Genomic DNA, 27,500 nt, shown 5'->3' with positions numbered 1-27,500 from the left:
TCACTCGCTCAGTCACTCACTCACTCACTCGTTCACTCACTCACTCACTCGCTCACTCACTCGTTCACTCACTCACTCACTCGCTCAGTCACTCACTCACTCACTCACTCGTTCACTCACTCACTCACTCGCTCAGTCACTCACTCACTCACTCACTCACTCACTCACTCGCTCAGTCACTCACTCACTCACTCGCTCAGTCACTCACTTACTCGCTCACTCATTCACTCACTCCCTCACTCGCTCACTTGCTCACTCACTCACTAACTCACTCACTCCTCACTCATTCACTCACTCACTCACTCACTCACTCACTCACTCACTCACTCAGTCACTCACTCACTCGCTCACTCGCTCAGTCACTCACTCACTCACTCGCTCAGTCACTCACTCGCTCACTCGCTCAGTCACTCACTCACTCACTCGCTCAGTCACTCACTCGCTCAGTCACTCACCCACACATAGACGTTAACTTCTATAAATTGAGGAAGAGAGAATAGAGTGGTAACTCAATGTGTGTGTATACTTGCTCATGTGGGCTAGGTGGTCTCAGGTCAGCTAGAATCATTCGGGATCAGTAGTTAGACTAATTATTTCATCAGTGTGGGTGTGTGAGGACCTGAGGCTCGGATCCAGGTGTGTGAGTGTCAGCGGCAGGGCGCTGAGGGCCATGAGCAGAAACACCCTCTACTGGAAATGAGTAATAATCCTGCCAGAACTACAGGGCATAGCAAAACACATATTACACACACACACACACACACACACACACACACACACACACATCCTGACATATGCTCCCTCGAGTCTGCAGCTCATCCACTCCAAGTATTTGGCTTATTATTGGTGTCCGGTCATTCTTACCACAACCTGCATGTGACGCAGCAGACAATGCAGAGTCACATCAGCATCAACAGTCTCGCGTTCAGACTGACGGCAGAAGGCCTGGACTCTATCGCAGCTCTCATTGGCCAAGAGGACATCTGACTGACATGTGAAGAAACCAATCACTGTTCGTTTTGTTGTGCGTCACGTTAAAGGGGAACTTGGCAACTCTAGCCATTTCTTCGCTGATTTTCATTTTTGTTGTCGCATGTTTTCTCATCGAGCTCCCCCTACAGCTGTGCGGCGTATATTTTCACAACACTCTCACTTGCGGCACCTTCCACCCGCTTTCTACCGCTGCACATGTGCATTTGTTATTATCGGAGCCGGACAACTTTATCGTGTGGACCTATGTCTACCGAGTGGGTAATACATCATACACAGTATCATAGAATTATGTCGAATTGCCATAAAGCAGTTTGTGTTTCTCGCTCGTTCTCGCTTCTCACGAGACTTCCTATTTCCAACTTACCGGGACGTTAGTCCCCATGTTGTAAGGTTGGTTTTCCGCCTGGGGGGAGCGGGGAAAGTCACCATTCTCTCCAGAACAGGTTATTAAACCATCCAAATGATTTTGAAACGGTTTTATTAAAGGAGTAGTTCACTTTTGAACGAATCTTTTTTCGAGTCATTTGATTCATTTAACGAACGAAATGAACGAATTGACTCGGAAAAAGATTTGTTCATTTTGATGAACGAGTTCGAACAGGAGAGTCACACAGAACAGAGCAAGGCGAGCATTTGAGCTTATAAAACTTAAACTTTGTTATTTATTTTTTAAATGAGCGATCGTTTCGCTTGATAAGACCCTTATTCATCGTCTGGAATCGTTTAAAGCCCTTTGAACAGTTTGCAGTTTGCACTGAAACTGTCTTTTGGACCTTGAACCGTTTGGTGCCCAGTAAAGTGCATTAAATGGAGAAAAATCCTGGAATGTTTTCATCAAAAACCTTAATTTCTTTTCGACTGAAGAAAGAAAGACATGGACATCTTGGATGACATGGGGGTGAGTAAATTATCAGCAAAAGTTTTTTTAAAAGTGAACTACTCCTTTAAGTTGAAATAGTTGCCAAGTGCCCCTTTAAGGGTGTGAAAATGTAAAGTCGATGTCCCCACAATCACAGACCGGCATGCAATTTATTCAAGAACGTTGTGCAAGTTTACTGCAACAATGGCACTGTGAACATCACATACATTTGAAAATCCAGAGTTTAGTTGATTCTGATTGGCGCTCATTGTCACATTTGTATGACTTTTTCTCCCTGTGGAGCATTAAAACAAAAATATTTTGAGAAATATCTGTTTTTTTGTCCATACAATAGAAGTCAATGGTAAACAAAATGGTTTGATTACCAACATTATTCAGAATAAATTTATTTTATGTTCCCCAGAAGAATGTCATACAGATTTGGAACAACGGGGTAAATGATGACAGAATTAAAAAATTTAGGTGAACTATCCCTTTATGAAATAAATTGCTTTCTTAATTGTGTTTTTGTCCATTCAAATGAGATGAAGACTGTCCTCATAATAGTTTTCTATAAAAATGTGCTATAATTATGTGTGGTGCTGGTCACCCTCTCAAAATATTTAACCACTCTGAAATGACATTTGTGTTTTCTTGTAGTGATCTAGTTTCACTAAACATCGGAGAGCATCATTGATCAGTGTAGTTTGGTGATGCGAAGGATGAATAATGGACAATGGAACACACTCATGTTTAAAGGCCAATTCACACTGCACCGATAGACTCAGACAATCACCAGATTCTTCTCAGACATCCCATTACCAGACAAGCGCTGATTCAGCATGTTCAGCCGACGAGAACAAGCTCAGACCGATGCCAACAGACACCGACGGCTAACACACTGACCCGACAGAACCGTCGGGTCAGTGTGAATGGGCCTTTACCAGTGAAGACAACAGGGAAATGTGCCTATAGGTCCGAAGAAACAGAAAACATTTGAAAAAACTACCAAAAACACACCAAGAAAAAAAGCGTAAGCATTGGTACGGCATACAGAAGGTGGAAAGATTTGATGACTAAGAAAATCCTGATTCCCATTGTTGGCCAGGTAAGGGAATAAATTAGTGTGTAGTCCTATCTATCTAAAACTCATTTGAATCAGTGTAATTTGCATAGAACTCGTGATCATGCTGATCCACGTCGATAGATGGCAGTGTAGCGTTTAACATCATTGTAGTATCAGTACTTAAAGTACATGAAGAAGAATGATACTAACGCTAGCTAAAGAGCTACTGAATGCACTTTCAACTCATCTTGATTTGCAATGTTTTATCTGGGCTGAATGAAGAACACTTGGGCTCAGGGCCTAAAATTAACACTCGTCAAACGCTAAATGCGAGCACAAATCGGTGTGGAAAGTCAAACTGTGTCAATCGCTAGTTGGTCGGTAAGTTTTTATGAATTCTGACAATGTAATATTGTGAGTTTAAGCCTTGTTTAGGCATCGCCAATTTAAATATTCAAGCGGGAAGATGCGAAAGGGAGCTCAGTTCGTTACTCATGCGCTGTGTGGGACGTTTTGTGCGCGTGCAAACATCTGAAGTACGCACACAGAAAGCTGCATCTCAGATACTGAATTGAGCTCTCTTTCATGTTTTCTTGCGCTTGAACTGACATATTTAAACAAAATTATGTTAAAAAGCCTGTCTTGGCAAGTATCCTCGTATAGTTATGTCTTAAGTGAACGTAAACAGTTGAGAAAGGAAACGTATATGTATCAGTATAATGGATGTGTGTATTAGCTCTTAAAGTGACAGCAGCCTAATATTCTTGCTGTCTGTGTTTTTAATGTTAATCAAACAACAAAAGACAAAGAGAAAATCACTAACTGTTCTAGACTGAATACCTTTTGTAAATTTAAAAAGGATTACTCTTCATGGCTGGTAAAAAATATTGATGGCCGGTAAATTTTCTTAAGCCATCGGCCAATTAGCCTGACTACGTCAGACTTCGTACTTCCGCTCTATTTCAGTTCGCTTCTGTACTCAGTCTGAGATAGCGACCTATCTCTCAGTTTTCCTCCGGCCTGAAAACAGCCGGCCAATCAGCGAACAGAGGGCGGGCTGAGAGCCGTGACGTAGACGCTAAGCGCCGAGTTTAAGATTGTATTTTAGGTTAGGGAAATCGAAAACGACCGCGGATATATGGAGACACGGGATGCAATTCGCTCTGTTGTGGAGAATATTCCTGGCATTTGCAAACTGAAGCCCGAACAAGAAGAGTGTTTGAATGGAGGTGATGTCGGGGCCCTACTCCCGACAGGTTTTGGGAAAAGTTTAATTTATCAACTATTACCGATCGTCAGCGAGACACTGGGCAGGCCAAAGGCCGGCAAGGCGATAGTTGTGATTGTGTTCCCCTTGGTTGCACTCATGGAGGATCAGGTTAAGGAGGCAGCAAAACTCGGCCAGCCATGTTCACTCCGGTATTTCGCTCGATGGTTTCGTTTTCGCATCATACATGTGTTTGCAGTGGAAGTTCGATGCGGCTGAGCTGGCGAATAACACACGTCATAGCCAAACGTTATGTGATTGGCTTACGGGTAACCAATGACTTTATACTTCAGACAAGCGACCCCCCGCGAGAAAGAAAACATTTATCAATTATGCCATTCCAGACTCTGTCTACGAAGCAAAGCGAAGTAGCAGAGTTTGGTATTTCCAGGCTATCGGCCAATGGCAGGTGTGGGGAAAAGTTAAAAGTTAGCTTTAGGCTCTCATAATCCCTTGTCTGGGCGTCTCATGTGACCCAAAGTAAACCTGTCTTGATTGCAGTGGTATGGGAAAGGAAAGGAAACAAAATGGAAAAGAGGGATACAAAAAGAAATAGAGCAGGAAAAATGGAAAGGGCAGGAAGAAATAAGAAAGACGGAGAAAGGAACAGAAAAGGTAAATGCAAGGGAAAGGGAAAGACGAAGGGGAAGAGGACGATAATGAGGGAAGGAAAGGGAGATGGAAATGGAAAAGACTGTACGCTTCAAATGTGTGATATATTACGGTCACCATATTAAAAGGTTTAAACCTTCATTTCAGGTAACTTTTAAAACTTTGTCATGAAAAAGCTGGTCAGTTCAACTAAATCTGCCCCAATTCTGTCAGGTCACCTCTATCAGTGCAAATATGCATCTCTCTGTGTGTGTGTGTGTGTGTGTGTGCGGTTTCATTCCCACCTTCTCTCTCCCTCTCTTTTTGTGTTCCTGGCCCAGGAGGGCTTCCACTGTGTATCGAGTTTAAAAAATGGGTCAGGTTACAGAGACAAAGCACTATTTTTATCGGAAAGCAATTTCCAGTGGTCGCCTACAGGTAACACATGCAGCACACAGCAATGACACTGAGTTTCCCAAACACCTTAACCTTTACATACGACTCTCAGCAGATCTAACCAGAGAGAAACCACAGAGGAGAGCACGAGAGGAAGGTAAACAAGGGATCAAAATGCTGGGCAATGGCAGAACCGAAAAAATAGAGAATAAAGAGAGAACGAATGATCAAGAGAGATGATAAAAAAAAAAAAAAAAAAACGGAGTGATGAACGCAACCCCACGGGCTCCGCTCTGCGTGCCTTCTCTTGTCAATCCATCTCTCTATCCTTCCTATGGATGATGGAGGCCTTTGTTCCTGCTCTGAGACTGTACTCCTCCATCCCTATCCCTCCATCCCTCGTGAACCATTCAACTTCTCCATATTCCTCCCAAACGTCACCGTTCTGTCAGATGAGAGAGATGACAGAGCCAGATTACTGCGGTATATCATCACGCTTCACCACAAGCGCACGTTCACGGGACAGCCGAGCAGAGGATCATGGGAAAGACCTCTGAGTGAAACCTCTTTCATTCTGAGTCTTTCGTAGAGTCCACTTGTGTCCTCAGTGCCATGTACAATAAAAAGAAATACACTGAAAAGCTTAGGAACATGCTGGCAAAACTAGCAGTGTGGTGGTGACTTGGCAAAGCAAGCATCACTTGAACATGTAGTTTCCCTAAAAATTATTCTATGGTAATGTTATGGAAACAAATTCAGCTGACCCTGGTTGGGTGGCAATAAATAAAGATGGTAAAAAGAGAAGGAGAGAACTCCAGGAATGCAGAAAGAGAGAATGGCTGAGGTTGTAGAAGTTGAACGAGCATGAAGAAGAAAGAGAGAGAGGAGGCTGTAGGTGTGTGTGAGAGATTTAGTCCCAGTGGAGAGCCCCGTCCGAGTTTGTCAGCCACTGGAAAACATGAATTATTGATAAGCTCAGAGTTTAGGGCAGGTATGTGTGACAGAGAGAGGCCATGTGTTCAGGGCCATCTGATCCTACAACACACGCACACAGACACGCGTTTGTGACAGCGCGTGAACCAATCCTCTTATGCAACACACACACACACACACACACACACACACACACACACACACACACACACACACACACACACACACACACACACACACACACACACACACACACACACACACACACACACACACACACACACACACACACACAACAAACCACTTGCTTAAAGGTCCTTGCACACTAAGTCCGAAATTCTCTTCCGAAATTTTGCACGTTAAAAAATAGTTATGCCAACGTTTACATTGCCTCCGAAACTTTCGACCGTTATAAAAAAATTCGGATCGGGTTAAATTTTCTGCGTTTTTGCATCTGTAGCAAGCATTTTGAGGGGTATTTTAACAATTCAGAGCCACCGTATAAGTGAACGCCAAAATCCAGAACTGTTTAGGATCAATTGGTTCACGGAAATTGGTGGTCATGTGGCTCCAGTATCGCTAGCAAAGCATCAAACTGAGCCACTGACATCCTGAAGTAAACTTTGAATCGCTCGGGATAATCCCACAGCTCCTTGATAAGGAGTAACTCTCCTTCCTCTCTACGCAATCTCAAGATTGGACGAACCCAATATGTCCTCTTTCTTTTTCTCTTTTTAAGAAGAGAGAGGACAACAAAATCATCCTCACTGTTTGAAGACTCCATTTTGTATTGTTGTGCGATTGCTGACAGACATCACGATGTTTAGACGGCATCGGCTAAACATCGTGATATCCCCCCCGTCCCGTTTCCATGGTGACGCGTCATGCTTGGCACGTGATTCACCACAGCCAAAATAGCGCTGTATGACAGATTTAGCGCTTTTATTTCTAAATATGAACAAACTTGCTTACCATGTCATGAACTTTCTTCTATTCCGATTCTCAAATATGTGTAATTGAGTTTGTTTTGTCGTTTAAAAAAAAAAAAAATTATCTTGATCTGTAAGGTATGGGCGCCGTGTTTGGGCCGCAGTTCAGAGATTTCTGTCTGTTGGATTTATTACAGCGCGTGAATGCATCAGTTTCTCCCGAAATACATGAAAGTAAGTGGCCGGTGAACTGGGAGAAAAATAGAGTTGACTTTATAGTTATTTACACTGTGTCTCTCTGATATGAAAAAAAAAGCGTCGTAAAATATATTTGAATGGTTGTTATGCTGCTTCCATAGACACCATTGTGTATTTTACAAACTATTAATGTATTGTTTTGCTATAAATTATATGTATTTAAATGTCTGAAACCTAAAATAAACATTATGTGGTTAAAAACACTGAACAGATAGACTATGACAAGGGCTGAGCGTCCGTATTGAGCGAAAGCACGCAGTTTGAATCTGCCAGTTATGTCACGTCACTGTACATTCGCTCTTAGTGCTCAGCTGCGGAATTGCTGATGATATATAGAGGAAAATATCTAGTGGAAAATGAGAATATTACGAAAATTCCCCCTCCCCCCCCCCCCCCTCCCGATGTCATCGTCCATCGCGATCTTTCACTGTAGACATCGTCTGATGCCAAATTGGTATATATCGCCCAACCCTAGTGTGCACGGTTTATTTGCGTGACGAATTTTTAGGATGACGAATACAAAAAAACACATTATCGTTTTCGTGTAGTAGCCTACCCACTCAGACAGGATACAATTTGGGATGCACCTTATCAATCCAGGGAAAATAACTTGTTTAGCTTTGTGTATTGTCCTCATTGCAACTATACAGCAGAAAATGTGTCATTCCTCATATAACATTTCAAAAGTTAACCATAGCTATGTTTCCATCCGAAGTTGCAAAATTAACTTGCGCGCAAAATGGGAGTATCGCATAAAACGTTTATGAAAAAAAAGCGCCGTTTCCATCCAGAGAGTCGAAGAGAACAAAATCGCCACTTCCTGATAAACTGACGCTAAATATCACTAATGCCTGGTTCAGATTACACGATTTTAGCCCGATTTTGGCACGATCCGTTTGACGTGGGGATTCACAAACAACAACGGCCGTCGGGACGCAAGATTCGATCATATCATCTCGTATAGTGTGTCATAGTGGGCGACAACCTACGTCGCGTCTGCGATGCTTCACGACATCACGACAAAAAGACTAGCATGTTTAATTTTTTTAACGGTCGTCCACGACGGGTTTCGTCACATGTATGAGGTTGACCAATAGGAGCACAGAAGCTTTTCTGTACACAACTTTCAAAAATGGCGAAACGAAAGAGATGACATGGAGGAAAGGTTCAGGAGCTGTGGCAACAGTAACAGAAAACAGTATTTTACCTCAAGTTCTCTTTGGAGGATTGACAGCCCAATACTGTCCTCTTCGAGCAATCCAGGGACGTGTCCATTGTCGGGTTTTCTTTCTTTTTTTACAATTTTTTCTCAACACAGGACAGCCAACACTCAACGCTTCATCAATTGTTTGTTTACGTTCGTTTCCGGAAGACACTCGCTACTAGTTTCGCCTTCTCGATGACATCACACGCGGCGTTAAAGACGGCACGCGATGACTGGTCAGGAAGCAACGTGTAGTCTGACATGTTTCTTGTCCACGACACGACTTTAGGAGTCAAAATCGCGTAATCTGACACAGTGACTATCGTAACAGACAAAAAAAATTGTGTAATCTGAACCAGGCATTAGAGTGCGTAAGACTGTTACACACACGTTGCGCATCGAGGAATTTATTCAGCAAATGTGTTTCCATCATAGTTTATGCGCATGTTTTCTTAAAAATTTATCCGAGTCAAACGAGGCATCTCGGCGTTCCCATCCAGCCGTTTTTGATGTCCCAAAATGCGCATGGAAATCGGTGGATGGAAACACAGCTTATATGTTTCGGTTCTATTGTTTAAGAATATTTTAAAGCCCAGGAGAAAGCTGTCTCCTGTTTTCGTGTTTGCATTGCTTTTTGTGGCATGCTTTGCTGGCTTCACACTCGTCTCTTTGGTCTAAAATATCATGCTTGAAAAAAGATAAAAGTTAGAGCAAAGGTAGAGCGGTTTGAGTGCTTCAGACTAAAGCAGAGATAGGAGAAAAGAAAAAGAGGTCGCCTTGCATGAGGTTTTCTAGGATAGGGATTTTCTCTCTTTTTTCAGGTACGGTCATTTCCCCCTGTGGAAAATGGGTCGTGTTTCTTCCCATGAGGAGACACATTCTCTACAGATGCTCTCCTTGCAAGAGAAGAGAAAAGAGATAGAAAGTGCATTTGTGCTTCAGTGTGTAAGAGAAGGATCCGAGAGAGGGATGTGTACGAAATAATGTCCGTCCCTTATTGAGTTCACAACTGAGGGACACTTGTAATTTATTTGATAATTGATATAAATCATTTTGAAACGGTTTATCTCACTCATTATTTAGGATATTTTTAGTGACACCGACCAGACTGAACGTGACTCAATGACCCGACACATTTACATTTACATTTACATTTAGTCATTTAGCAGACGCTTTTATCCAAAGCAACTTACATCTGAGGACTAAGGCCCCGTCCACACTACTGCGTTTTCGTTTAAAAACGGAGACCTTTTGCTACGTTTGCACCTCCCGTCCACACTAAAACGGCAAAAACGGAGACCCAAAACGGAGAAGTTTAGAAACGCTGCCGATCCGTTTTTCGTTTTGAAACTCCGGAGGGCGTTTTAGTGTAGACGGGTCAAAACGGAGGACTTTAGAAACGATGACGTAGTAGAGGCTCACGCTCGGCTCTATGATTGGGTGTCATCAGTCATGGCGTATATCTTTGGTAGCAGCTGTTGTACAAGTAAATTCTGCATTTTACAACGCTATAACTGCCTACATGCGCCGGAGTCAAGCTATTATTCGAGCGATCTGTGACAATTCCCGTGTGCAGCGGCGGCGTTGATCGTACATGGAGCGTCGGTTTGGGGTTAACCCAGAGCATGGTGGGATAATTTTATCAATGAAGTTGTGTTTACAACGGCACGCGCATGCCCAGTGTTGGTGAATGGTCACGTGATCCGCGTTTTCAGTCGTTTTAATGTGGACGGAGATCAATTCTAATACGCAGCTAAAACGCTGGTGTGGACGGAGATCGTATTCGTTTTAATTCTCCGTTTCTAAACTAAAACGCAGTAGTGTGGATGGGGCCTTAAGCAAGCGAGTCATCGTGAAGAGGGAAGAACGACACAAGAAGTGCTCAAAATACAAAGTTCAGGCATTGCTCAGAGTAGCAAAAGCCAGACAAGGGAAGATTTAAAAGGGAAAGAAAGATTTAAAAGAGATTTTTTTTTTTTTTTTATGTTAAGTACTCACGGAAGAGATGAGTTTTCAGTTGTCTTTTGAATGGTGTCAGGGATTCTGCATTACGGACGAGGGTGGGGAGATCATTCCACCAGCATGGAACCGTGAATGAGAATGTTCTGGAGAGTGATTTAGTGCCTCGCTGTGATGGCACCACGAGCCGTCGCTCCTTGGCCGATCGTAGGCTTCTGGTAGGGACGTAGACTTGTAGTAGGGAGTGAAAGTAGGACGGAGCTGAGTCTGTGGTAGATCTGTAAGCAAGCGTCAAAGCTTTGAATTTGATGCGAGCAGCGAGTGGTAGCCAATGTAGGGAGATGAACAGCGGAGTGACGTGGGCCCTTTTGGGCTCGTTGAAGACAAGGCGGGCTGCAGCATTCTGGATCATTTGTAGAGGTTTAGTAACACATGATGGAAGTCTAGCCAGAAGAGCATTGCAGTAATCAAGCCTAGAAATAACCAGGGCCTGGACGAGAAGTTGTGTTGCATGCATAGTTAGGAAAGGCCTGATCTTCCTGATGTTATACATTGCAAACCTGCATGATCGAGCTGTCTTTGTAATATGGTCTGTGAAGGTCAGCTGGTCATCAAATACTACTCCAAGATTTCTGACTGACCTTGATGGGGTGATTGAGGATGACTCTAGCCGGATAGTGAAGTCGTGCTGTAGAGATGGATTGGCAGGGAGGACGAGAAGCTCAGTATTTGCCAGGTTGAGCTGCAGGTGATGTACCTTCATCCATGCCGAGATGTCCGCCAGACAGCTTGAGATTCGAGCAGCTACTGTGGGATCATCTGGTTGAAATGAGAGGTGGAGCTGTGTGTCATCAGCATAGCAATGGTAAGAGAAGCCATGTGCCTGTATGATGGATCCCAATGATGTGGTGTAGATGGAGAAGAGGAGTGGTCCAAGAACTGAACCCTGAGGAACCCCTGTGTTCAGTTGATGTGCTTTGGATACCTCGCCTCTCCATGTAACCCTGAATGACCTCCCTGTGAGATAGGACTCAAACCAGTGGAGGGAAGTTCCTTTGATGCCAAGTGATGAGAGGGTGGACAGAAGGATCTGATGATTCACAGTGTCGAAGGGAGCAGAAAGATCCAGCAGAATGAGAACTGAAGATTTGGAAGCAGCTTTTGCGATCCGCAGGGCTTCTGTGACCGACAGCAATGCAGTCTCAGTTGAATGGCCTTTCTTGAAGCCAGATTGGTTGACATCCAGCTGGTTGGTCAGAGACAGGAAAGATGATACTTGGTTGAAAGCAACTCGTTCAAGTGTTTTCGCAATGAATGGTAGGAGAGAGACAGGTCTGTAATTCTCTAAAAGTGATGTGTCTAATGTTGATTTTTTAAGCAGAGGGGTTACCCGAGCCTGCTTGAATGCTGTAGGGAAAATGCCAGTGTGGAGGGATGAGTTGATGATGTGTGTGAGAGCTGGTAGAAGTGTGGGAGAGATGGCCTGTAGAAGGTGTGAGGGGATGGAGTCTAGAGGGCAGGTGGTAGGATGACTGGAGAGGAGAAGTTTAGATACTTCTTCTTCGGTTAGCGGAGAGAAGGTAAAGAGAAGGTTTCTGGTAGTGGGAGAGGATGGTTTGGGTTCCTGTGAGTGTGGAGTTGAGAACTGACTGCTGATAGAGGTTGGTACGATGCACGACACACGATGCACTGCAAAGTTATTTTTCGTTCTTTGCTTAGAAGTAAAAAGAAGTTGGAAATACCTTGTGATATACTGTTAACAAACATGCCGACGCCAACAACGCCACTGAGAGCGACGTTTAGATGAATATATAAATATGTGCTGCACACTTTCCTCTCAATTACAAAATAAACACACAACAAAAGTGACAGCGGTGAGAAAACATCAGTTCAGAAAGCATCTGATCATAGAGACGTGGAAATGTTCACACAAGCTCTGCAATTCATCATGTCGACAGATGAGGTCATTAAAATTACAGTTTAATTATATTTGAGACTATATAGATCTGTGTTACATGTATGTCCTGTGTTTCCCCCGTTCTTTGTGTATTTGGTTCAGTCCTGTTTCCAGTTTCCCGCTCCTCGTTAGTGTTTAGTTTATTCACCTGTGTCTAGTTCATTTGCCCCAGCTGTGCCTTGTTTCCCTAATCTGTTCTCTGTGTATGTAAACCCTGTGTTCTCCCTCACTCCTTGTCGGTTCTCGTTCGTATGTACGTTTGTATATGGTGTGTAAGTGTTTTCTGGATTCCTGGTCTGAGTTATTTAGTAAAGTTTATTGTATTTGATCTGCTGACTGCTGCCTCTCCTTCAACCTGCACCACACCCGTAACAGAAGAACCGACCAAAAAGGAAAAGGAAAAAAAGAAGAGGAAGATGGAGATCTGGGAGCTCGCGGGACAGATCACGGCTTTGGCGCTGGATAGCCGTGATCTGTTCCACTTTACCTGGGGCTTTGTTCCACTCGCTGCCTCCTGCTCGCTGGGCGATGAGATAATCAAGGCGTGTTACCGGCGAGGGGCCAAGGTGGTCGACCCAAGGGAACTTCCAGATCTCTCTGGTCTGGACTGGAGAGAGGCACTCTCCAGATGTCTGGAGAGCTTTCTCCCATGGCACGCCGTGTCCGCACCGCTGGTTCCGTCCAGCCCAGCCAAGCCCGCACCGCTGGTTCCGTCCAGCCCAGCCAAGCCCTCATCGCTGGTTCCGTCCAGCCCAGCCAAGCCCGCACCGCTGGTTCCGTCCAGCCCAGCCGAGCCTTCACAGCTAGTTCCGTCCAGCCCAGCCGAGCCTTCACAGCTGGTCACGTCCAGCCCTGCCGAGCCTGAGCTTCCCTGCAGCCCTGCCGAGCCAGAGCTTCCCTGCAGCCCTGCCGAGCCTGAGCTTCCCTGCACGCCTGCCGAGCCAGAGCTTCCCTGCACGCCTGCCGAGCCGGAGCTTCCCCGCACGCCTGCCGAGCCGGAGCTTCCCTGCGCGCCTGCCGAGCCAGAGCCTTCTCCGCTGGTCTCGTCCAGTCCTCCCGAGCCTTCTCCGCTGGTCCCGTCCAGTCCTCCCGAGCCTTCTCTGCTGGTCCCGTCCAGTCCTCCCGAGCCTTCTCCGCTGGTCCCGTCCAGTCCTCCCGTGCCTTCTCCGCTGGTCCCGTCCAGTTCCCCCAAGCCTGTCTCTGAACCCGTCACTCCCCCCAAGAAAATTTTGGGGGGGGGATATAAGCCACCCGAGGGACAGTCTCCACCCTGGCCACCTGAAGTGGCCTCTCCACCCTGGCCACCTGAAGTGGCCTCTCCACCCTGGCCACCTGAAGTGGCCTCTCCACCCTGGCCACCTGAAGTGGCCTCTCCACCCTGGCCACCTGGAGTGGCCTCTCCACCCTGGCCGCCTGGGGTGGCCTCTCCACCCTGGCCACCCGGGGGAAAGTCTCCACCCTGGCCGCCCGGGGGAAGGTCTCCACCCTGGCCACCCGAGGGAAAGTCTCCGCCCTGGCCTCCTGCACGTCCTGCTCCGCCCTGGCCTCCTGCACGTCCTGCTCCGCCCTGGCCTCCTGCACGTCCTGCTCCGCCCTGGCCTCCTGCATGTCCTGCTCCGCCCTGGAGGCTTCCTGCTCCGGGTAGGCCACTCCCTCGTCAGCCTCCAGGGCGCCCACCCCCCCACCCTTATTGATGTTACTCGGCGCGAGGACGCGCCTTGCAGGAGGGGGAGCTAATGTTACATGTATGTCCTGTGTTTCCCCCGTTCTTTGTGTATTTGGTTCAGTCCTGTTTCCAGTTTCCCGCTCCTCGTTAGTGTTTAGTTTATTCACCTGTGTCTAGTTCATTTGCCCCAGCTGTGCCTTGTTTCCCTAATCTGTTCTCTGTGTATGTAAACCCTGTGTTCTCCCTCACTCCTTGTCGGTTCTCGTTCGTATGTACTAGGGGTGTCCCCGACTAAGGATTTTCATAGTCGAATCAGATTCGTGAAGTCCTGCCTATAGTCGACTAATAGTCAAATCATGTGTGTGGTGTTGGGGAGGGGGCGGGGCTTTAACATTTTAACGCCGCGATGAACAGAACATCACAAAAAGATATAGAAGAAAATGTATAAAAACATTTTGGATCAATAAAACTAAGAAATAACATAAATAACTGCAGAAAGGCCACACTGCAGATAGGATTTGCATTTCACATGCAAATCAAATTAAATCGGCTGAATTGCCTGTAGGAGCATGCTCTATGTAGGCCTACAGCGCAACATCGATGCAGTGAAAAATAATCAACAATTAAGAACACAATATACATTTATAATAAATAAAAATACAAAACGAAATAAGTCAGAATCAAGTCACAAGAAGCAGAACAAATGTGTGCAAAATGCCTAAAGTGCAGGGGAACAATATTCAAAACACAAGTCACAAATAGTTATATTAGATCACCCTGAGTGATCAATTAATAAAATAAAAATAAAGAAATTATTAAAATAACGAAAGTATGGCCAGGATTGTCAACTTTGTCTTTTTAACTGCAGAAACAACAATAAACGCTAAACTGGAGCGGCAGTCTTTTTAGCTAAACGTGTTCACACTTCACAGTATCCAAAAATCAAATTAGAAGTAGAACCGGCTGAAATGTTTTGAAATCACTTGTACCCATACCTGATCGAAAAAACAAAATCCAGTCTTTCACTCGGCCTGTGTCCGTTTGAGTCTTTTCAAATTGTGTGCGCGGATAAAATAGCCTACATTGTAAACCGCTTAACGTGAAAAACGCTTAACGGCTTTGTCCTAAAACTGTTATATTAAAAGATCAAATTCTGTACACACCTTATTAATAAAGCATACTATATAGCCTACAGAAAAGCAGATGAGCCCAGAATATGAACGCAGCGCGTTTTATTATAGGCTACGTTAAGCATTTTTCCTCCCATAGAAAACCGTTAAAGAAAAAGCTGTGACTTTCTAAAGGAGAAACGCGTTGCGTTCATATTCTGGGTTCATCTGCTTATCTGCACATGGAATGGTTTCTTAAGGTGTGTAGCCTACTGTGTACATACATTAAGCACGTAAAAGTGTCATTTAAGCGTTTTAAAAGCTTTTTTTCACGTTAAGCGTTTTAGAACGTCCTGAGGAAAACCAACCTGTTAACGTTGGCCGGCAGAAGTGCGATCATGGTTTTCCTGATGCTAAATCCAGCCTTGGAGATTATCCTTTCTGATGGTGTGCATCTTTAGATTTTCTTATCCCAGACATTTTTAAAGATTTAAATCCCTGCCGACAAGACGCTCCTCTGTCGGTCACGGATCGAAAGTGAAACTTAAATCTGTCACGGGGTGTTTGGATTTATTCACGCTGCACGCAGTTAAAAAATATTTATTAAAAGCTTCTTTCTTTGCACATTTTTATTGACAGCATTATAGGCTGTATTAACGTATTGACAGAAAACCAGTAGTTCTATGTGAAATCAGACATTGAGCACACTCATATAGCAAAAATGACATAATCCTCATTTAATAACACATCTGCGAAGATTCGACCGTGAGATTGGTAGTCGAATCAGGCTCCTCCTATCGAAGCATCGAATCTTCGACTATTCGGGGTCACCCCTAGTATGTACGTTTGTATATGGTGTGTTAGTGTTTTCTGGATTCCTGGTCTGAGTTATTTAGTAAAGTTGATTGTATTTGATCTGCTGACTGCTGCCTCTCCTTCAACCTGCACCACACCCGTAACAATCTGGCTATGTGAGACTATAGTTTGAATTAATCTTTTATTTGCGTGACACATTGACATTACGTTACAGAACGGCTCTTTCAGCATTATCCTGAACATTGTATAAGCATTCGCAAATGTCGTATGGCTGAAGATCTAAAAATAAGTTAAAATGGTTGGTTCAACTCATTTAATTGTCTTATTTTTATATATAAATTAGCTTAAATGTTAAGATAACAGAACTAAGATTTATTTTGATCTCACATGGCCTGCACTGTGTTGGATTTACTTAAAATGTATATGCACCATTTTTGCATCATACTTTTTAAGTAATCCCAACTTGGAATAATTTGACTTAAAATTAACAAGAAAACCTTTGTTATATGTACTTAAATATTTGAGTTCACGCAACATTCTTTACTTAAAAATATATGCATCACATTACATATATTTTTAAGTAAAGAATGTTGCGACAAAGATTGTATAACAAAGGTTTTCTTGTTCATTTTAAGTCAAATTATTCCAAGTTGGGATTACTTAAAAAGTATGATGCAAAAATGGTGCATATGTATTTTAAGTAAATCCAACACATCATTTTTTATGATGGGGAACGTAAACGTCTCATTCTTTTGACAAAAACGTCCTTCTCATACAAATGAGTCTATAGGCTTTCATAGACAACATAGGAAGTCTAGGAAGGACTCATTTTTTAGGTTTTCGTTACAAGCTGTTCACACATTGGGAATAAAAACGCGATTAAAACATTAAAATTCCCTTTAAAAGCCCTTGGTGCACTTTATGGAGCCACAGTACATTACAGGCCTTCGCCTCTCTTAAAGAGTGTTGATCTACTTCAGAGATGAAAGCAAAGCAAGCAATACTCGTTTCTTCTCCAAACGAGAGTGAGTGGATGAAGAAGAAAGAAGAACTGCTGCTTTACCCTGCAAAGCAATGCATCTCTTGTCTTGCTCACCAGAGTTTATCTGCTGGAGAGAAATAGGCCAGACTAATGGAGTGTGTCACCGAGACCCGAGGCCAACAGTGCTCACACTCACACACTCACAGTCTGAGGACAAACGCACAGCACTTAACTTCATTAGCAGCACCTGATACATAATCAGAGAGCATCACAAATGTGTCAAGTTTCTTTGAGTGCCTGAGACCTCATTCAAAATCTTAAGGTTTAGGGTTTTGATAGCTTTTATACAAAGGGACACTATGAAATAAAAGCAATAGGAAAATGCTTAAAGCTCATGAATTGAGAAATCGGATTTTCCTTGATCTTTTGACATAGAGGTCATTGTACTATAAAAAATATCCTGTAAGTTTCAGAAGTCAGGACTTCCTCGTTAGTCCAAACACAGCTTTTATTGAAACCAAGCTCAGAAAACGCCTCGTTTCGGAATTTGTCACATTATGATGTCATAGTGTGACGAAAGATCGACGCCCACTTCTACATCATTTCCTCTTTAGCCCCGCCCACCGATGTCCTGTAGTATAGTAAATACAAGACAGACGCAAACACAGACGTTTTGAAGTGCCAAGTTGTGGAAAAACACCGTCTTTGCATTGCCTTCCTTGTGATCCTAACATTAAGAATAGCGTGGATGAACTTTATTGATTTGCTTTATTCGCGTCAGTACAGACTGTTCGCTTAATTTGACTGCGGATTCATTTCTAAACAAGACATAATATGTTAATAATAAATAAAACGTGTGAAAGCTCAATGTACATTAAAACAAAAGGGCGACAAACCAAATGCTAATTCATGGCCGTTTCTCAATACCAAGTACGCAAACTTCGGACTTGCGTCCTTGGTAGTTCGGACTTGCCAAGTTCGACTCAGGAGAACGAACTCCCGAGGACGAGAGGACGCAAGTCCAGTTATTCTGCAAATGGAACAGCGGCGTTCTTGATCGCGTCACTCAGCACGCTCTGGCTACTCCGGTTATCTCTTTATTTATATTTTAGGCAACAATAAAACGAAATATGCTACAACTCTGCCTCTTTTCGTCAACAATAAAACACCACTCTGCCTCTTTTCATTTAAAAATCTTAAACATAGTAGCCTAATGGCCATGTGGTTCAGGCAATACGTACATTATCTTCACTGCATATATTTATAACAACATGAACATGATCTTTTTGTTTTCATTTTAAAAATATGAAACATTATTGATTTTTATTGACATTTAACAAACAGAGACAGGGTTGTGTCATTTTATTTTATTGTACATATAGTGAAGAGAATGTTAAAATAAATATAAATACATATATTTTAAAGTATATAAAATAAAATTACACAACCCTGTCTCTTTTTGTTAAAGGTCAGTTTTAATGATCAATAATATCTACAATGATAAATAAGGCAAACAATTCAAACATAAGTAAGCTCTCTAATAGGCTTCAAAGTTAAAGTTAAATAGCCTAAATATATAAAGTTATGAAACTTCACTTTGCCCTCAGCCAAAACGATTTTTTGCCATGGAACAAACAATAGTTTAATGAGACCAAAGATCAACTTATACACAAGACGAATTATACGTCAAGTTTATCCACTAGACTAGAGACATCAGAGCCAGCGGCAAACGTCAGAAGCACTAGCCGAGGAAAGGCTGTTCCAGTCGGGGTTGATGAGCGTTGAACACCCGCCGTGAACGCCTGGATGTCACAACTCCGAAAACGTCAGATACAATTTTCAAATAGGCGCTATCTTTATAAATAAACCACAGATTTGAGCTTTAAACAACCACATTCTCGCCTGAAACACTCTTAAATTTACATTTCATGACACAATAACACTAGTATTTTGATATTACGCGGGTTTTCTCCTCTGCTATTGACGCTTGCTGGTTGGTGCGAGATGCATTCTGGGAAACCTGGCTGTCTCAAGTCCGCACAAGTCACCTCTCGATGCATCCTCGGTAAACAGGGCGGATCAAGAACACATCCGGGGATTTGAACTGGACTTGGCTAGATGTGAACTTTGAATTGGAACAGTACTTGGGCAGTGACTGATGACGTTTCACAAGTCCACAAGAACACAAGTACAGACAAGAACGCATATTGAGAAACGGCCCATGTTAATTTTTCAATTCAGCTTTTCACTGAAATTAGTATGCTGATAATTTGCACCTGTATTGATTTAGAAAAGTAAAAGCTTTCTCATTCGGGGTCTCGGACATCTGGCCTCCACTGTGTGTCGCTGGCATCTTTAACATAAGATAGGTTTGTATGAATATGATATTTGCTTACTGATGTGTAGAGGTGGCCCTCGCTGTTCATGCCTATGTAGAGTCCTGACTTAGTGCTCTGGATGGCGACTATCCTCAGACCCACAGGAATCAAGTTGAACAGCACTGCAATTCAGAGAGAGAGAGAGAGAGAGAGAGAGAGAGAGAGAGAGAGAGAGAGAGAGAGATTTTAATCATCAGCGTGGACACTTTGAAATTTCTCTGTAATAAATGATGAACGATTTTCAATATCTCTTTTTTCAGCACATTATGAAGGATGAGAATTTCTCTTCAGTGCACCTGAGGTAACACACACACCCCTCCTAAACTGAGAGTTTCAGCAGAAACCTCCTGGCATTACAGACCCCCAGTGAAATGAGCTTTCAGATTCGGCAAGGTTTCAAAGAGAAACAGAGACACCTCCTTTCACCTCGTCCTTTGTTCAACCATCGCTCTGCCAGCCGTAGCCAAAAGGATTTCCAGTGTCTCCTAAACTGGGATGTTAGCTCGAGGCGTGCGCATGACACCGGGACGGTTGCGCGAGCCTTTTGCACTGCGGATGAGAGGGTGTCTATTTTGGTGTGGAGTGTTGACCGACGGGACCGTTGGTGAGAAACGTCTTGAGCGACATGTTGACTTTAGCAGTATTGACAAATGGCCTGTGGCAATGTGTCTCCACGGGAGCGATGCAGAATCCAGGAGCCCCTCCTAATGTGGTGATAACCGCGGGCATGACAATGCAGACCTCATCTGAACCCAAAACCTTACAGACTTCAAGACAACAATACTGGAGAGCCGATTAATGACTGCGGAAGTAGAAATGAAGAGAAATGAAGTGAAGAGGGACTTTCTTTCACACTCAGTTCCAGTTTTAATGTCTTTTCTGGCTGTGAGGAATAACGCAACAGTGTATATGAGCAGAGTCAGTTTAGTCCACAGCTTTAGTGGAGCTTCAATGGGTGTCGTGGGTGCCAGCAAAGAAGTCAAAACAGTGGAAATGTAATATTGCCAAGTGAGAAAAGAAAAAAAAACGTATAAAAAATAATAATAATAATAATATATACTTCTGCTTCAATAGGTCAGGTAGTGGGTGCCAGCAGACAAGACAGTGGATTACTTAGTGAATTTTTTTTTTATAATAATAAATAAAAAAATAACATTTAAATTAAATTAAATTAAATAATACTTTTACTTTAATAGGTGCCGTAGGTGCCAGCTAAGCAGAGAAGACAGTGGATTGCTCAAAAAAAAATAAAAAAAATAAAAAATAATAATAATAATAATAATAATAATAAAATAAATAAATAAATAAAATAAAAATAAAAACTTCTGCATCAATAGGTGTAATGGGTACCAGCAGACAAGACAGTGTATTGCTTAGGGAAAATAAACAATAAAAAATAATAATAATAATAATAATAAAAAAATAAAAAAATAATAATAAATAAATAAATAAAATAAAATAATAAAATAAAATAAAATAAAATAAAATAAAATAAAATAAAATAAAATAAACCAACAAAAAACTTCTGCATCAATAGGTGTCATGGGTGCCAGCCGACAAGACAGTGTATTGCTTAGGGAAAATAAACAATAAAATAAAATAAAATAAAATAAAATAAAACACTTTTGTGAAGCAGACAAGACAGTGGAATAGTTATATTTTTACTAAAAATAAATAAATAAATAAATAAATAAAGAAAGAAAGAATAATAATAAAGAATAAACAAAATAAAATAGATTCATATTCAATCTCAGATGACAACACTAAGAAACAGAAAGGACATGAGCACACTTTCCTAACTCTTCTCAAATAATAGCGGAGTGTTGTGTTGGGAAAGCTATTGTGAAATATATATATATAAATATATCATTATATAATGATAATAAATATATAATGATAAATGTGTAAATCTGCTAAAAGTGAGCAGAATTGTGTAAACTTATAGAAATAGACTGTGCTGATAAGACTATAAGACGCATGGACTAAACACCACAAAACTGTCATTCTGATCTGAAAATCAGCATCAAATGTAATGAAGACCGCAGCACTAACTTCACCAAGCCTTTAACTGTGATAATCAAACACACTGAGACATTAAACAACATTTGTCCGCCATCATGATGAAATTAGATACCGCTAGAAGAAGCGTTTGATCATCAAGTTATGTGTGTGTGTGTTGAGTGTGTGTTTGCACCCTGACAGTCAGGCTCGTTTTATTGCTTTAAGAGACACAAAGAAATGAATGACAACCTTAGGTCTGTCTCTGTCAAAGTCCAAGTCAGTCTGTGCTCGGCATTATGGGATATGGGTCAGGGCACGAAACTCGCCTGTCGTTCATCCTCTCTCTCTCTCTCTCTAGTATAGAGAATCCTTCCTTTCTTCTTTCAATATACCTCAGCACATTGTGTTCGTACACTGTCAACAGCTCTGACGTCTCGCTGTCAGTTAAAGACCTTCAGAGCTTCTCGCTTTCCTTTTTTTCTCCCATCCTTCTGGGCGGGTTGAAGGGAAGTCATTAAATGTTGGCATGACATTAGTAAAACTTTGTGAGTGTTTAAGTGTTCTTAAGGGGGCAATGCTGAGGAAATGATATTTGCTGTAATGTTTCATCTCTAGTTGACCATACTCGCCAGATGCTTCAAGATAAAATGTCTGTCACCAGATGGACATTTACGGGATAAAAGTAAACTAATTCCATAGTTCGTTCCCCCTTTTGTTTAACCTTTCTTTCAGTTGTAGTTAAACTTTCTTTCCGTCTAGACGCTGGCCTCACACCATCTTTTCTTTCTCGCCGCTGTCTTGTTCTCTTTGGTTAACCTTTTCTTTGTGCCAAAATAAGATGCCAGAATCTTGCTCTTTTCGATTCTCCCTCTTTATCTCCCTCTGGCCATAAACACACTGCAGATACACACAGTTGTCACTCCTCTTCTGAGAGCTGTATGCTGTAGTATTAATATAAATATATTACCAAAAAAAAAAAAAAAAACCCACCTGTATAGTAGCCTGGGTGTGCAGGCGAAACTCGAAAAATTTGAATATCGTGCAAAAGTTCATTTATTTCAGTAATTCAGCTTAAAAGGTGAAACTAATATATAGACTCATTACATGCAAAGTGAGATATTTCAAGCCTTTATTTGTTATATTTTTGATGATTGTGGTTTACAGATATGAAAACCTTTTCACAATATTCTATTGAAGTTGGGGTTTTTATAAGCTGTGAGCCATAATCATCAAAATTATATCAAATAAAGGCTTGAAATATCTCACTTTGCATGTAATGAGTCTATATTAGTTTCAACTTTTAAGTTGAATTACTGAAATAAATTAACTTTTGCACGATATTCAAATCTTTCGAGTTTCGCCTGTACTCACCAAGGCTGCGTTTATTTGATTAAAAGCATAAAACATTAATGTTGTGAAATATTACTACAATTTAACATACTCTTTTCTACTTTTGATTTATTTTTAAGGTTTATTTATTTTTGTGATCCTTACAAAATGCTGATTTTGGTGCTCAAGATTACATTTAATTATTATTATTATTAATGATAATACAGTTTATAATGGTCTCTGTTTCTTGTTTCTGCTTTGTTTCCCGGACATTTTAGGGGCCGTTTACAACCTTTTACGCGGTCTGGCCGTTCATTTACACGACAATGGCGTTTTGGGGGCCTGAAAATGCAACATTTTGAAAATGGGTTTCAAAGTGCAAGTTTTTGAAACCGATACCGTTATTGTCTCCATGTAAACTACAAAAAGGTGAATTTGTGAAAACGGTAACATCATGCGCATGCGTATTACGTGTTCAGTCTATAGAGTGTTTCTTTAAAAAGTGATATCGCCAACTACTGGCCTGGCATGAATAATACAGCGGTTTTAGTCGTTTTTGCGGATTTGATTTTTGACAACACTGTCGTCTGTATGCAATAAACGCAAAGGAAAAACGGTAACACTTTACAATAAGGTTCATTTATTAAACATTAGTTAATGCATTAACTAACATGTACTAACCATGAGCAATACATTGTTACTGTTTTTGTTCATCTTTGTTAACGTTAGTTAATACAAATCCAGCTGTTCATTGTTTGTTCATGTTAGTTCACAGTGCATTAACTAATGTTATCAAGATTTTAATAAAGTATTAGTAAATGTTGAAATTAACATTAACAAAGATTAACAAATGCTGAAGAAGTATTGTTCATTCTTAGTTAATGTTAACCAATGTAGTTAACTAATGAACCTTATTGTAAAGTGTTACGGGAAAAACTTTACTGTTTTTTTAGTGCATTGTAGTCGTGTAAACGCACTTTAGTTTGTATTTACTTCCTTGCACTGTATAACATTATATAACACTTAATTTGAGTATTGACTCTCCTGGTAAAGCATGCTGGGAAATGGAAATCTTAGCCCAGTTTCAGTTCAATTTAAGTTTGTCTAAATTAAAAGAAACAAGCTCATAAAACTCAAAACAATTAAACAATTCAGATGACTTAAAATGCGTCAGTTTTTTGTGAACTCAAAAGAAAAAGAAAGTTCTGAATACTCATTAGAAAAGTTCATTTGATTTTACTCATTTGTTTAATCTCTCATATCACATATCTCTCATGTCTGTGTGGCGAGTATTTACTGAGTTACAGTTCATTTTCTGACGCGTTTCAGAAGGGACTTCGAAAAGCATAACATTTTGTTTTTATTGTGAGGGTACACAAATAAAAGTAGTAAATTAACAGTTTCGAATAATTTATAACACTTGTCTGTATGACCAAAATCAATGGAGTATTTTGAGTCTCTTTCGCACTGATAAGAGAAAAATTTTACCCTTCTCAAACCAATTAATTAATTTAAGCGTTATTATTTACATTGAGTTCCTGTGTTAACCCCATTTTCTTTTGTTCCCATTTCTAGTTTGTTTCCATAGTTACTCATTAGTTAATATATAAGTCCCACCTGTTTCTTGTTTAGATTCTCATTATCTTGTGTATTTAAACCCTCAGTTGGTTTGGTAAACAATAATTGAGAAGTGTAAATCCAATGGATATGGCAACAATCTACCTGAAGGAGAACATGTGTCTATACCAGCGGTTTTCAATAGGTGAGGCGCGCCTCCCCAGGGGGGCGCCAAAGAGCGACAGGGGAGGCGCGACACGCGAAGAAAAATTAACTGTATGCAGCTCTTGAGCTCTATTAATATCGGCTGTGAGGAAAAAAAGATTTTTGGGGGGGAACTTGCATGCGGTTTAATATTTTCGAGTCAATTAATTTCACCTACCAATCATATGAGAGGAACGCAGCTCTAACACGTTACAAGCCTATCAGAAGCAGAGCAGGTCCAGGCAACACAGTATGATTGAGATAACGTTACGTCAGCGTCGTCGGTGAAAGCATGGAGCGCGAGTTAAAAAAAAATAAAAAATTGGAGCGCAAGTTCATTAAGCCTGGGGATGATGTCCTACCCACGGGCGTAATTTCCTATGCGGACAGGGGGGACATGTCCCCCTACACTTTTCAAAATCCCGTTTGTGTCGTTTGGAAAGAAAGAAATATCTGAGAGACCGTTTTGAGGCAAATAAATGGAAATTTTATAATTATATAGAGTTGACACTGCGTAAGAGAGACCAAGTGTGTCCGAGCATTAGTAAATTGGTCCATAGTAATATATAATTACTATATAAGAGAAGAGGCATGGTTCGTTCGAGCAAGTTCGATAAATGGACAATAATATGTTGTCCAAGCTGATTTACTGTGCATGCGTGGTACGCGTTCACCGAGCAGACCTCAGCAGACAGTAAATATACAAGTAGTGCGCGCCATAGACATAATAATTAAGTACCATGTACGCGTCCAAACTGGAGTATATTTTGTGCTTCACACACACGACGCACAGAAAGACACGCGCCAGTATCGAGTTATCTTTCGCGCTTGAACGAAAAATAACACAGACATTTAGGCTATGCCAAAATGTCCGTTTTGTCGAGTATCTTCACAAGAATAGTCTTAAATGAGTTAAATACAATCTTAAATGAAAGTAAAGAGTAGTGAGAGAATGAGATGCGTGAGAACCTGTCAGCAGGTCTTAAAGTGACAGTAGCCACTAATTCTCTCTGTCAATAAAGTTAACGAAAGAACAAAGAGAACATAGAAAATTACTCACTACTCTTGAGTAAGAAACGCTTGTAGCTTTAATAACGATTAATCTATATTTCATTTATAATTTATGCAGTACGGACTGTTTTATAACCTTATTCAATTTCTGTATATTTCATACCTGTTAGACAGGAAAGGTACGGGCAAATATGACATTTATTATGGGTTTAAGTGAGGATTGTTTTAAGTTAACTTAAATTAAAAGTTGTTATATTTTTTGAAGCTTAAAGGGTAAGTTCGGTATTTTACAATTAAAGCCCTGTTTTAAGATCGTTTCTAAAGAAATCGAACGGTTAAGATTAAAGTTTGGACACATGCTGCTGTCCCGAGAATTTTAGGTTTATTTGGTAGCTCCCTCAACCTCTACAATGCTTTCATAGCATATGAAAGAATCATTCATAAAACGCATATAATAAAATACCGAACTTACCCTTTAATGTACGGAGCAAAAATAATTTTCATGGAGACATCATAGCTATATTAATATCAGTGATACTGGACCTTCATTCATAAAAAGATGCCATTAACATACAGCCATAATACTTGAAAATAAATCCATTGAAGATAAGTCCGTCTGTGCAGTTTCTCTCCAATCGGCTTTGGCGCCGATTACACCTTAAGCATGTTTTGTTGACTTGTGGTTAGGCCTACTGACGTTCAGTGATTTTAAATTAGGCCTGCATGAAGTTGGAAATGATTTGCTGTTGCAAAGAATCGTTTATGAATGCACTTTAAAAAAAGTTGTGGAAATAAAATGTCTTCAAATACAATATTAAAAAATATTTACATTTTATCTGTTTTTATTGAAACTCTTCATTGCCTGGAACACACAAAAGATGGCATTTACTGCAGAGGCGTGTGGGGGTTAGGGCAGGCGGACAGGATTTTGGGGAAGGTGGGGCTCGGCTGTCCTTACCTACTGTAAGGGGAGGCTCACATTCACCCAATTTGAAAACCCCTGGTCTATACTGATTGTGTGGCCGCACACACACTAAGGAGGATGTTTTGAGAGGCCAAACGAACTGTAAGGATCACAGTACTGAGATGTAGCAAAGTAGCAATTATGATAAATCAAGTTGCAACCGTATATAAAGTCACAATGTGAGATATAAAGAAACATTAGAAATATAAAATTACAGTTGTAACAAATAGTCACAGTACTGTTGCACGTTAGATATAGTCACAATTACCCTTTTTATTTTTTCACTCTGAGATTGAAACATAAGTCCAACCACACGTCACGAAGAACAATAATGTAGACTCATTCCTGTATTTAAATGCTGTTATGACTCTCAAAACTGTGCAGTGTGTGTGTCCTCTGTGAAGACTTTGACCAAAGTCAGAGATTTTTTTTGAATTATTATTTTCCTTACTTAAAAACATGCAGTAAAGGACAAAGTAAGGCAGAAATGTAGAAAAATGCTGTAATAAGGAAAGATTTAGTTGCAAAGAAACCAACTCCACCTGACTCTCTCTCTCTCTCTCTCTCTCTCTCTCTCTCTCTCTCTCTCTCTCTCTCTCTCTCTCTCTCTCTCTCTCTCTCTCTCTCTCTCTCTCTCTCTCTCTCTCTCTCTCTCTCTTATCTTTTCAAGTGTAAGTACTTGGGCAGGGGTGAAATGCATGATCAGCTCAAGATGTTCATTGGCTGAGTGTGAAATACACACACACACACACACACACAGAGAGAGAGAGAGAGAGAGAGAGAGAGAGAGAGAGAGAGAGAGAGAGCAAAAGTCTAGTCGTTCCTCTCCAGTTTTGCTCATTAAGACATTACATAATCAACTTGTGGTTGAAGAGAAGATTAAAACGAGGAGGACTGCCAGTCCACGCTTCCCTCCGATGATGAAACACCGATCACTGCCGAACCAGCTGTTCTTTTGGCTTTTCCGGGAACTGCCGGGACAAGCACTGTGCCATCTGGGGACCTGTACTAATCTGTGGAAAACTCCAAAGTTTGCTTGAAGAAATTAAAGGGGCTTTATGTAAGAATTTC

The 27,500-nt window shown here is 41.3% G+C and overlaps 1 protein-coding gene across 1 annotated transcript in view; it reads right to left on the bottom strand.

The window, feature by feature from the left end:
* fgf11a (fibroblast growth factor 11a) overlaps positions 1-27,500 on the bottom strand; it is a 45,901-nt gene that overhangs the window by 10,234 nt on the left and 8,167 nt on the right. The window contains exon 2 of the mRNA XM_056234748.1: positions 19,382-19,485. Within this exon, the coding sequence (XP_056090723.1) occupies positions 19,382-19,485 (104 nt within the window). The remainder of the gene's footprint in view (positions 1-19,381; positions 19,486-27,500) is intronic.

The sequence above is a fragment of the Rhinichthys klamathensis genome, unplaced genomic scaffold, assembly GCF_029890125.1.
Source record: "Rhinichthys klamathensis goyatoka isolate OS25496 unplaced genomic scaffold, OSU_Roscu_1.1 h1tg000405l_1, whole genome shotgun sequence".
In the NCBI taxonomy this organism is placed as follows: Eukaryota; Metazoa; Chordata; class Actinopteri; order Cypriniformes; family Leuciscidae; genus Rhinichthys; species Rhinichthys klamathensis.
This window is presented reverse-complemented; position numbering and strand designations above follow the sequence as displayed.